Genomic DNA, 13,074 nt, shown 5'->3' on the forward strand with positions numbered 1-13,074 from the left:
CATCAAGGAGATGGACGTGGATCCTTGTGCTGAGAAGGAGACGAAGGACCTGGGAGTGTCGGGTCTTTTTGACCTCTCCAGGGTATGTTCTTCTCCTAGATAATTTTACTTTATTGTTTATTCGTCAACTAACAGTTGTGTTCCATTTTCAGGCACTAATGGGCATGAAAGCGCTCCAAGACAGGTGCGTCACTAAGTAGGGAGTAATCAATCTTCTTAGGAAGTGTAATGAAACGTTGACTAATGAATAAGGTCAATACAAGTATGCCCTTCATACTCTCAATAAAGAGGTGACAGAGTTAAATGAGAAGTTCAAGGAGAAGACCCGTCAGCGAGAAAAGGAGTAAAAGGTGAAGGCGACCTTGGAAAAGAAGTTGACGGCTCTTCTCGGGCAGGTAGAGATGGCCAAGGCTGACACCGTAACAGAATTCAAGGCTTCACAGCTTTTCATTAACTCTTGTGCCGTCTACTATGGTGATGGGTTTGAGGATTGCTTGAAGCAGATCAAGTCCGTCTACCCACACTTGGATCTATCCAAGGTCACCATGGACGACCCTTTGCCGTCAACTCCAGCTAGTGACACCATCTTTGAGGAGACCGACGACTCCACCTAGTCAGAGCAGGATCCAAAAAATGATGGTGTTGTTCTTGCTCAACCTTTTGTGGACTAGCTCGTCACTCCTTTGATCCCGTCCACTGAAGCTCAAGAAGTTGAAAACCCTTCTACTTAGGACGTCCAAGATCTTCCTCCCAAAGATGACGAGAACCCTCAGGACATCTAAGCCCCTTTAGTTTAGCTTTTTTATATTTAATGATAATTTGTTATGTATTTCGTCCAATTTCTAGACAATATTAAGTGCCCTTCTGTGTTTTAGGCCTTGTTTGTAAAGATTTTACTTTATTTATGGTATTATTTTATATCCATTGCTTTTTCGCATGTGTGTTGATCTTTATTTGTTGATATGCGTATGTCCATCCATTCTTGTGCCTACATGTTAGGATGTACTTGTCCCTTAGAGGACTTGGTAAATAACTAGGATGAACCCATCCGCTTTGGTAGACTCATCCTCCTTTAGGCATGAAAATGAACTGGCCCTAGTTGAAGACCTAATAATAAATCTGTCCACTTATGGACTTAATAATAATCTCATCCACTTGTGGATTTTGTGATAAATTCACCCATTTATGGACTTGATAATTTTAAGGCATCCCCTTGGTATGAACTCATCCTTGTGGACCTAAATAATTTCAACTTGTCCACTTTGTGGACTTTGTAATAAACTTATCCACTTGTGGACTTGATAATGAACTCGTCCACTTATGGACTTAAATAATTTCAAGACATCTTCATGGGATAAACTCGTCCACTTTGTGGACTTTGTAATGAACTCGTCCACTTGTGGGCTTAATAATTTCAAGGCATCCTCATGGGGTGAACTCGTCCACTTCGTGGACTTTGTAATGAATTCGTCCACTTGTGGACTTAGTTATAAAAGTAGTTTTGTAAAGATAAATAAATACACATGTCATATCTAAATAACTCCTCTTATTATGAAAAATGCGTGCATAAGTAAAAAAAATTGTTCTTAAAAAGGATAAAAACCTGCCCTTTAGGCTTAGAAAGTACTGTAAGTAAAAATTAACTAAAAGAAATAAATTGGAAATGAGGAGTGTCACTCTTCATGCTGTCATCTACTAGTAGTATTTCCTAAGATGCTTGGTGTTCCATGGATGGTGCAACTTCTATCTGTCTAGCATCTCCAGGTGGTAGGTGTCTTTCCTTTGCCATGAAATGATTCTGTAGGGTCCCTCCCAGTTAGGACTGAGCTTTCCCTAGGAGGGATCTCTAGTAGCACTCATTACCTTCCTCTAGACAAGGTCCTCGACATTGAAGTCTCTGCGCTTGACTTTAGAGTTGTAGTGTTTGGCCATGAGGTCCTAGTATCGTGCTAGTCTTTATTCAACTGCCTCCCTGACTTCGTCCACTAGGTTAATTTGTAGACACATGGCCTCATCATTCCTTCTTTCATTATAGTTGTCCACCCTATAGCTTGTGAGTCCGAACTCAGCTGGGATAACTACCTCACTTCTGTATGCTAGTTGAAATGACGTCTCCCTTATAGGTGTTCTAATTGTTGTCCTGTATGCCCATAGTACGCTTAGTAACTCTTCCGGCCATATAACCTTTGCCCCCCTCGAGTTGAGTCTTGATAATTTTAAGTAAGGATCGGTTTGTGACCTTAACTTGTCTGTTGGCTTAAGAGTGGGCAGGGGAAGAATAGTGGTTTTTGATTCCCAACTATAAGCAAAAGTCCCTAAAAGAGTTGTTGTCAAACTGCCTCCTGTTATCCGAGACCAAGACTCTAGGGATCCCATATCTGTGTACAATATTCTTCCAGACAAAGCTTCGCACATTCTTCTCTATGATGGTGGCCAGGGCTTCAGTTTCTACCCATTTTGTGAAGTAATCTATACCGACTATTAAGAACTTCTACTGTCTCATTGCTATTGGGAATAGGCCCATGATATCCAATCCCCATTAAGCGAAAGGCCATGGGGCCGCCATTGGGATGAGCTCTTCTATTGGCTGTCTAATGATGTTACTGAACCTTTGACATTTTTCGCAGGCTTTGACATATGTTTGGGCATCCTTTTGCATAGTAGGCCAGTAGAATCCTGTTCGAATCAGTTTATGTACTAATGACCGCGATCCTAAGTGGTTCCCGCAAATCCCTTCATGAACTTCTCTCATTACATATTCCTCCTATTCGGGGTTTAAGCACCTTAGGAATAGGCGGGAGAAGCCTCTCTTGTACAAGATGTCCTTTATCAGAACTAATCGTGCTACTTGGACCTTCAGCTTCCTTGCAACCTCCATATTGTCAGGCAGTGTGCCGTTTTTCAAGTTGAAGGCTAAAGGTGTGGTCTAGTTACTTTTGAAACCTATCTCCTGCACATCGATGGGATCTATTAATGGTGAAAATTGAATAAAGGAAAGTACCTTGACGGGGATGATCATGTGTTCCGCTAATGCGGCCCTAGCAAGACAGTCAGCTTGCTTGTTCTCTCCTCTTGGGATTTAAACAATCTTGGCCGGTAGGTCATCCACCCTTTTCTTTACTTGCTCCAGGTACTTCTTCATCCTCTCACCCTTACATTCATAATCACTATTCACTTGGTTTGTGACAACCTGGGAGTTGCAATGAGTAACCCCACTCATGGCCCCTACTGCTTTCGTGAGATCTAGTCCTACTACTAAAGCTTCATACTCCAATTCATTGTTGGTCGTAGGGAAGTCGAGATACACCATGCATTCAATCTCGTCCCTTTCTGGAGAACGAAGTACAATACCCGCTTCGCCAGCCTGTTTGTTGGATGATCCATCCGTGTCAATACTCTACTGAGGATACTTTTCTGCCCCCTGACCTTCCGTGTTAGTGAACTCTGCAATAAAGTCAACGACCACCTGTCCCTTAATGGTAGCACACAGGCAATACTGTACATCGAATTTGCTCAACTCTATTGTCCATAGTGATATTTGTTCGGCAGCTTCAAGATTGCTCATTGCTCACTGTTGGGGTTTGTCAGTTAGGACAACTACTGTGTGGGCCTAGAAGTACGACTTGAGCTTGCAGGCTGCTGTAATCAAAGCAAAAGCGAGCTTTTCCATCGGTGGGTACCTCTCCTCTGCACCACGGAATGCCCAGCAGGTGTAGTACACGGGCTTTTACACCTTGTCTTCTTCTCTGACCAAGGCCGCACTAACAGCAGCTGGGGATACAGCCAAGTATAGGAACAGTTCTTCCTCTGGTTTGGAGGGACTCAACAACGATGGGGAAGAAAGGTAGGCCTTCAGATCCTTGAATGCCTATTGACACTCGGCCATCCACTCAAAATATTTCTTCAGTCAAACAGAAGAAAGGTAGACACTTATCTGTTGCCCTCAACATGAACCTATTCAGCGTGGCTACCTTACTGTTGAGGCTTTGTACTTCTTTCACGTTCTTTGGGGACGCCATCTCTAATATGGCCCAGATCTTGTCTGGGTTAACTTCGATACCTTTCTGAGACACCAAAAACCCTAGGAACTTCCCAGTTGTCACCCCGAATGCACACTTGCCCGGAATGAGCTTCATGTTGTAAGAGCGAAGGATGTCGAAGGTTTCCCTGAGATCATCCAAATGACCATCCTCCCTTCAACTTTTTACCAGCATATTATCAACATAAACTTAGACATTTCTTTCAATCTGATGCGCGAACATCTTGTTCATGAGCCTCTGATATGTCGTGCCTACGTTTTTGAGGCCGAATGGCGTCACATTGTAGCAGAAAAGGCCTTAGCTAGTGACAAACAAAGTCTTCTCCTGATCCGCTTCGTCCATTTTGATCTAGTTGTAATCAGAAAAATCATCCATGAAGCTTAGTAATTGGTGTTGAGCCATAGAGTCTACTAGGACATCAACCCGCGGAAGGGGGTAGCTATCCTTAGGGCATGCTTTGTTTAGGTTTGTAAAGTCCACACACATCCTTCACTTCCCATTGGCTTTCTTGACTATCACCACATTCACCAGCCAGTCGGCGTAGTAAACTTCACTGATGAAGTCTACCTCTTGCAACTTGCGGACTTCTTTTGCTATAGCTCGATCACGTTCTTGGCCGAACACCCGCTTCTTCTGATGGATAGGTGGAAAGGTAGGCGACACATTCAACCTATGCACCAAGACTAAAGGGTCGATCTTGGGCATGTCTTCATGGCTCTAGGAAAATACATCCTGGTTCTCTTTGAGAAAATTCATGAGTGCTTGGCGAACCAGCAGGCTGGCGAGGGTGTCGATCCTAGTCATTCAATCTGCCTGGAGTTGTCGAGAAAAATCTCTTCAAGTCCATCAATAAGTTTTTCCACTGTCCATTGCTCTTCTATGTTTATTGTTTGTAGATAATTGTCCATCTCCATCATTGTTATGTAGCACTCGCGTGCAGCCACTTGGTCTCCACATACTTCTCCTACTCCATACTCAATAGGGAATTTAATCATCAAGTGGTAAGTTGGAGTTACGACCTTCCACTAGTTAATGGTGGGTCATCCTAGAATGGCATTATATATGGATGAGCAGTCAACAACAAAGAACGTGACATCCTTAGTGATCTGCTGAGGATAATCACCAAGCATTATAGGTAACATGACTGTGCCGAGGGGGAATACTTTTGTCTCTCCGAACCCAACGAGTGGGGCGTTGGTTGGAACCAGCCGTTCTTTATCAATCCTCATTTGTTGGAACACCAGGTAGTAGAGGATGTCAACAGAGTTTCCGTTGTCAACCAGGACTCGATGTGTGTTGTAGTCTCTTACCCTTATGCTAACGACGAATGCATCATCATGCAGATGATGGAGACGTTGAGCATCTTCCTTTGAGAATTCAATGATGAGGTTGTCAATGCTGGCCATCTTTGGTACAAAGCCCATCAACTAGACAATCTGGATCATTTTGAGGTAAGTCTTACGGGCCTTCTTTTACGAGCCAGTGGCCGCTATGCCTCTCACAATCATTCTTATGTCTCTTACGAGTGACCTGGGACGCTCATTCTCCCAACAGGCAACCTACTCTTGTAGTGGGTCCATTCTTTCCTTACTAACGAACCTCTACAACTTCCCTTGTTCAATAAGAGCTTCTATTTGTTACTTCAAGTCATAGCAGTCAGATGTGTCATGGTCGTGATCTCAATGAAAGTGGCAGTACTTGTCTTTAGACCTCTTATTGGGGTCTCCCTTCAACTTGCAGGGAAATGTCAGGGCTCCTTCATCCTGACTTGCATCAGGACTTGGTCGATCGGGGCAGTTAGCGGGGTGAAGCTTGTGAACCTCCCTATGGGAGGTTTGGAGCACCTATCCTCTCGTCGGTCTCCAATCCTTGTTGTCTTTCGTCCCTTGTCCTGCTATGCCTCCTCCTATCTTTCCCTCTTCTTGGGCTTCTCTTTTCAGGCCAACGATGCATCTTCCATGTTCATGTACTTGGTTGCCCTATAGAGTACATTCGACATAGTCTTTGAGTCATTTTTGTATAAGTAAAATAGAAACTTAGCCTTCCGTAACCCATTCATGAATGCAGCCATAAGTATCTTGTCATCATCTTTATCAACCAAGAGGGTTTCTTTGTTAAAGTGGGTTATGTAAGACCTCAGCGTCTCATCCTCCCGTTGTTTAATGTTCATCAGGCATGCAGTGGACTTCTTATACATGTATCCCCCGATAAAGTGTGAAGCAAACTTCGCACTTAACTCCTTAAAGGTACTAATGGAGTTGGGTATCAATCTACTAAACCAAATCCTTGCGGGGCCCTTTAGCATAGTGCACATGATCTCGTCTGCCACTTCTTGCAAGTGCATCAGGGTCTTGAAAGACTCCAAGTGATCTAGGGGGTCCTTAGATCCATCATAGGTCTCCACCTACGGCATAAAGAACTTCAATGGAAAGGGGAACAAAATGATAGAGGCAGTGAATGGTGAATCGGTTCGATGAACCAACTTATCGAGGTCACTTAACACCTATCCTCTGAGGGCGTTCATCATGAAATCCATTCGTTCCTTCATCATCTACATCTCCGCAACCATGTGTAGTAAGGTCGTTTCCACGATAGATGGACAGCTTGCGTCCTGTCACTCTTGTCTGCTTAGGGCGTTGTTGCCGTCCAGCCCTTCTTGCTCCCTTCTCTCAGCTCTTGTATCTTCTTGGTCCTCCTCCTGAGTGTTAAGCCCTACGTTCTTTTGGCCCAGTTGCTCCTCTAGGTCATGGTTTTGCTTGGTGAGACATTCTACGACCGCGGCGAGAGTCTGAACCTGTCTTTCGAGGGCGGTGGTATGTGGTTCGTCCCCTTGATTATTGTTGGTGGTCGCCATCGAGCAAGTAAGTACCATATAACTCTTTGTCTGGGAAGTGGTAGTATGGCTTACGAATGAAAGCTTTTCCTTACAAACGGTTCCAACTGATGATACCAGAAATTGTTAGTAAGTCACACAGTCCTCACGTACTCGAGACAACACCTGCGAAACAAAAACAAAGAAGACCTTATATAGAGTACCAGTGTGGTACTAGCCAAATACGCTCCGAAGGTCAAGTTAGAGAACTTTTACAGCTCTAGAGTATCAAAACTAAGGGAAATTATGTGTACCTTAGTTTGTGAGGGTTTTGGGGTTTTTATAATAGCATAGGGTTGACATTCATTCCTTGGCATAGAGAGTCTTTCCTTGTAAGGAAGATCTTCATTAATACGCATGTCTTGCGGGATCCTTTCCTTGTAGGAATCCCCTTGATTGGGGTTAGTTATGGGGCATAAGATGTTTGCTTATATACTCATACGTGGAGGCCAAGCAAGGCCATGTCAGACCCGTCAAATGTTTACTTATCCCCTTCAGCTTCCTTCCATCAGCTTCTCATCCCATTTGCATTCAGAATTACCTTTATTAGCTGCCCCCTACTCCATAGCTCCATCAGCTCTAGCTGATGGGTTATGGAGTTTGATTTGTAACTTTTTTATTATTATTATTATTATTATTTGTTTGTTCAGGAAAAAAGAAAGGGGTATTTATGGATGATTCCTAGAGCAGCCATTATTAAATGCTAGAACACGTGGCATAAGCCAATTGGCCTCATTTCTAAGCAAGGCGTCACTTAATCTTTCGTGCATTTTTCATCCCCTATATATCTCACCTCCTTCCCTCATTTCTCTTATTTCATCCTTGTTGATCTTAAAGAGAGAGCTCGTCATTTTGTCTACCTTACTTCCGTCAACTTACTGATCTCGTCGCCTTTGCTACCATCATCTTGCTGAGGTCACCACTTCTCAAGGAATCCATGGTTTTGAAGCAAATAATCCATGGTTTATATCTTTTTAAGGGTAGAACACTTAGATTTAAAAGGAGGATTTAAAAATAGAAAAGAGTTGGTCAAACTATGCTAGAAATGGCAAGTTTATTTTTGTAAAATCTAGGACTGTTTGTTCTGCCATCCAATTAGGGTAAATAGGATCATTTCACATTGTTTCCTGCTTTTGGTTTTCAAAATCATGGTTTTCACCCCTTTTTAGAGATTTAAATCACTATTCTATCATGTTAATCAGGCAAACAAAATACGATATAGACACCTCTCTCTCTCTCTCTCTCTCTTAAATTTTTATTCATGCTCTATGCATAAGAAGGTAAGATATAAGAATTGTTCTAGTGCTTTTTTTATTTATCTTTTTGTTGTCTAGTAATTTTGGGCTTGTCTTTGTGATCGACCACTAGCCTCTACTCATTAAGTGTGTGTTTGACTCTAAATTAAAAGGCCAACTTATTTTTACTACTATTCATGGCATTATTGCACTTTTTGGTACTATTCATGGGTCTCACTGTATTATTTCAGTTAACTTTTACTTTTATCTACTATCTATAGTATTTTTAACAAAATGTTTTTAGTTTCAGCAAAATAAGCAAATCACAAACAAACCCTAAGGGTGTTTTTGTTTGGAGATGAAATAAGATGGATGGAAAACTTTAGAGAGAAATTGGGAAAGAAAACTTTCTTGGTAGATGTTTGGTTGGAAGGAAGGGAAGGAAAAAAAAATTGATGAGGTCCAGGTGTTTTCTCTCCGGACCCACCAAAATGTTTTCTCTCCAAAATGGAGAGAAAAATAAGTGGGAGGAATTTGATGGTAAATGACAAAAATACCCATGTGCACTTGCACGTGAGCTTGTCCAATCCATTGCTTTTTTTTTTTCTTTTTTTTTTGGATTTCCTGGGTAAGCTTCATTGCACTTCTTTTTTCTTTTTTCTTTTTTCTCTTTTGCTTTCTTTTGTGATTTTTTGTTTTTGTTTTTTCTTTAGACGTGATTTTTTTTTTTTTTCTAGGTATGATTTTGTTTCCTAATAAATTTGGGTGATTGCCTTTTTTGTCATTTTTTTTTTTAAATTTTAATAGGGTATCATTTTTTAACAAAAGTATATGAGTAAATTTATACAAACACATTTTTTTTATCCCTCCACTTTTTCACTTTCAAATAAACAAAAATGAGGAAAATTAAAATCTTTTCTATCCTCTCACTTTTTCACTCCTCCAACCAAACAGACCCAAAATGTTGGACATTTGGGTTTCCTTTCTCTTTATTCTCTTACATTTCTCAAACCCGAGAAGGGTCTTTGTGCAAGACTGCAAGTTTCCATTTTTCGTTGGCCTTTCCACAAGTCGACCGCGACCGTGTTCATTGGTTTTTTTTAATGTGGCTATCAGAAACGCTTTGGGGTTTGGCTTAGACCATCAATTTTAATGCTTCGGCTTTGGGGGTGTGTTTTGTGAGTGGGCTTTATGTGGTGCCATGACAAGCCATGTGTGGTAGTTCACCTAGGGCGATTGAATGTGGTTTAAAGAGTTGGGTCTATAGAATCCCGTTATAGCTTTTTAATCAAAGAAAATGAAGAAGAAGAATAAAATAAGTGAAAAAAAAAAAAAAAAAAAAAAAAAAAAAAAAAAAAAAATGAAGAAGAAGAGAGAAGAAGAAGATAGAAATAGTCATTGAATGTAAGCCCAATGGATTCCACGAACTTTATTTAAAATGATAATGAAAATGCAATTTATTTACTTCAAATTCAAAAATGAAAAATGCAAAAATGCAATTTATTTACTTCAAATTCAAAAAATGAAAAATGCAAATGTATTTCACATAATCAAAAAGTTGCCAATCACTACAATATTTGCAGAATGAATTCCACTTTTTAATTATTTTAGTACAGCTTTATTGGTAGTCAGGGTTAAATTTCTCCTACTAATAGGTTCCCAGCTGTATCCATGTGTCTTTTTTTTTGAGGAAGGCATCCATGATCCATGTGTGTCTATATAAATATATATATATATATATATATTTCTTGAAACTCCTCCATCTATTTCAATCGTTTTTTATTGTCGCTAGTTCATATGGAATACATTTACATTTCACTGCTAGATGAACCATCAAAAACTGAGGAGAAGGGAAAATAAATATTAGCATATTACACGCTTGCCTACGAGAAGGGAAAATAAATATTAGCATATTACACGCTTGCCTACATTACACGTCTACTCGGCATCTAGGAAGAATATGGTGGGCTTATTTGGTTCTGTGATCTCCACCGTCCCTTCCAACATCTTAGCAACCTTCCCCATTGATGGCCTCCTCTCCGGTTGATCTTGAAGGCACCACATTGCTGTCTTCACCATACGATCTACCAAATTAAAATGTGCCCGATTATCATAACTATGCTTAATCTGACTGTCCAAAATGTCCTCCACCTTAAACTCCTTGAACACCTTATCAAATGCCCACCTTGGAAAATACCAATCCTCGCTCTCCATCACAGACCCCTGCATTTCAAAATTCCTTGTCCCAGTCACAAGTTCCAACAACACCATCCCGAAACTGTACACGTCGGCCTTTGAAGTGATCGGATCTCCTCCAACCCATTCTGGAGCCATGTATCCACGGGTTCCCCGAATCCGAGACATGCTCACTCTCTCCTCCTTTTTCCTCAACTTTGCCAACCCAAAATCCGATATCTTGGGACAAAAATCATCCCCCAATAATATATTTTCGGGCTTAATATCACAATGTAAAACCCACTCCAAGCACTCCTCGTGTAAATACGCAATTGCTCTTGCCACACCAAGCCCAATCCTGTACCGGATATTCCAATCAAGTACTGGGGTTGGAGGAGGACTCATTTCTATCTCGCTCCCTGACGCTGAAAATTTAACCTTACCCTGTTTGAATATGTACTTGTCAAGTGATCCATTAGGGACATACTCATAGACAAGTATTCTTTTACCTTTCTCAACACAAAAACCCCATAGCCTCACCAAGTTGAGATGGTGCATCCTTGCAATAATAGTAACCTCGGCCCAGAATTCAGCATCACCACCTGTAACATGTTTCAACACCTTAACCGCAACAACACGATGATCAGTCAACTCGCCTTTATAGACATCGCCGAATCCTCCTCTACCAATTAAGTTCGAGAAGTCACCAGTGGCAGCTTTGAGCTCACCGTACGTGAATCTTTTAGGTCCACCTGCTGGAAGCAACTCAAGGCTAAGAGTCTGAGCCATTTCTCTGTACTTTATGTACCTCTTTAGAAAACCCCAAAAGAAAATCACCCCTGAAATCAGCTCAGCAGCGAAGAGGGTACACACTATCGCTATGTTTCTGGTTGTAGTGTTGGATTCTTCTGGTGTATGGCAGGCTTATCTTAACAGGGCATGTAGTTTCCAACAACTGCGTCATGCCGCTGAAGTTTGATTCATCTTTCTCTGAATTGTCCACACGCAAAAACATTGCAGCCTCAGTGCCTGGTGACCAGTACCCATATACTAGTTTTTCAAGCTGAAGAGCACAATAGCCTTTTCCATCATACTTGAATCCAAACCCTCGACAATTCGGTTCTTTTTTGCAGCTAGCTTGACAAATCGTGAAATTATTAGCATCAATCCGTTTGGTCTGACTTGGCCGCTGGTATAATTGACGTAATCAAGCTGAAGAAATTTGGTATTTTCCGGATTTTTCATCGGAATTTTGATTTCACATCCTTCTATTACGGTTCCATTTGGCCTAAACCCAGGTGGGCATACACAACTGGTACTGGAATTTGAGCCATCGCTGATACAGATAGCATTGGGCCACATGTGCCGAAAATTGTACAGGATTCTTGGACTGCTATCCAAACGATGATCCACTGACCAGCAGCTGTATCGAAACTGTAAATTTTGAGATTACCATCGTTGTCAAGCTTCAATATTCGATACCGGTGGCACCAAAATCTGATGTAATGAAAGCACCTCCACTGTCTTGTGCCATTTTACCGAGCTCGTCGAGCTGTTGGAAAGCTTTTCCTGCAGCCAGTAACTGTCGGTGGAACTAATCAAAACCAAGCTCGTGGAGTTTGAGAAACGGTACTTACCATTCTTGGAAATGATTTGTGTACCACTTATGTTCTGGGTAGGCAAAATAGTATCTGTTGGAAAGTCGAAACTTTGCCAGGTTGAGAAAATGAGATTACCATCGTTGTTTATGCTGAGACTGGTAGTTGGATTCCTGAGGCACTCGAAGGCCAAACGTTGTGGCCAGAGATGTCATTGAGAGTGAGATTGCCAGAGGCGGTGATGAATAGGATGGCTGACGCGTTGACTGGAGTATTTTCATTGGTTGACCAGACGATCTCGTTCATTGAGAGGTTGTGGTACCAAATTGAGAAGGTGTAGTGGTTTTGGGAAGTGGGAATTGCTTTGAAACCGGCGGCGAAGACTGAGTTGGGAGAGAGAAGGATTTGGTTCTGGGTTGGGAGCCATGGGGAGATTGAGCTGTTGAAGGAGGAGAGAGTGCGCGGTTGTTGTTGGGCTGAGGATGGTGGAAGGTTTGAGAGGAGGATGGAGAAGAGGAAGGAGAGGAGGAGGGTGGTGGTGGTGGTAGACATCGTCATCGACTTCTTGGTGGGGGAAAGTGTGTAAATATAGTTGTCATTTTAATGGCGGCTTTTGAAGTGGATGAACGATGATGGCTTTTCCATTGAGATAAGACAAAGACTATTGACTTGAGATGTTTTGTTGGTCTTAAACCACGGCCTCCTTCCCCTTCTTGCACGTCGGGCTTTGACGCTTGGCCAGTCAAAATTTTTTTATTTTTTTTATTTTCATTAGATAGTAACGGTGGTAGGGGTATAAAAATGTCAATATTTTATTGTGCTATCATTTGAACCCAATTTAACTCTTTAAAACCATCTGCTGTCATAAATTTAGCAATTAAATTCTATAAAAAACTAATTTATCTATTTTATATTTATATTTTACAAAATATTTAATATTAATAATTTTATTTTGACTTTTAATATAATAAAATAATATAAACAATATAATAAAATAAAAAAATTTATTACGTATGAACTATAGTGTGAACATGTGAATGAGTTACATTGCAATGTTCAATAATAATACAAAGTAATGTGAACACATGAATAATTTTACAATATAATTTTTTAGCACCATCAATAATAATGCTCTGAGAGCATCTGTAATAAGG

At 41.1% G+C, this 13,074-nt stretch overlaps 1 protein-coding gene across 1 annotated transcript; it reads right to left on the minus strand.

Annotated features, from left to right (window-relative positions):
* Positions 1–9,911: 9,911 nt before the first annotated feature.
* LOC111987549 (G-type lectin S-receptor-like serine/threonine-protein kinase At5g24080) lies at positions 9,912–12,660 on the minus strand. Its single transcript, XM_024019264.2, is given in 7 exon segments — positions 9,912–11,235; positions 11,237–11,505; positions 11,508–11,680; positions 11,683–11,808; positions 11,811–11,897; positions 11,900–12,094; positions 12,097–12,660. Coding segments are annotated over 7 exon segments (2,382 nt in total). The 5' UTR covers positions 12,479–12,660; the 3' UTR covers positions 9,912–10,085.
* Positions 12,661–13,074: the final 414 nt, after the last annotated feature.

Source organism: Quercus suber, unplaced genomic scaffold, assembly GCF_002906115.3.
Source record: "Quercus suber isolate HL8 unplaced genomic scaffold, Cork oak 2.0 scaffold_204, whole genome shotgun sequence".
Lineage (NCBI taxonomy): Eukaryota > Viridiplantae > Streptophyta > Magnoliopsida > Fagales > Fagaceae > Quercus > Quercus suber.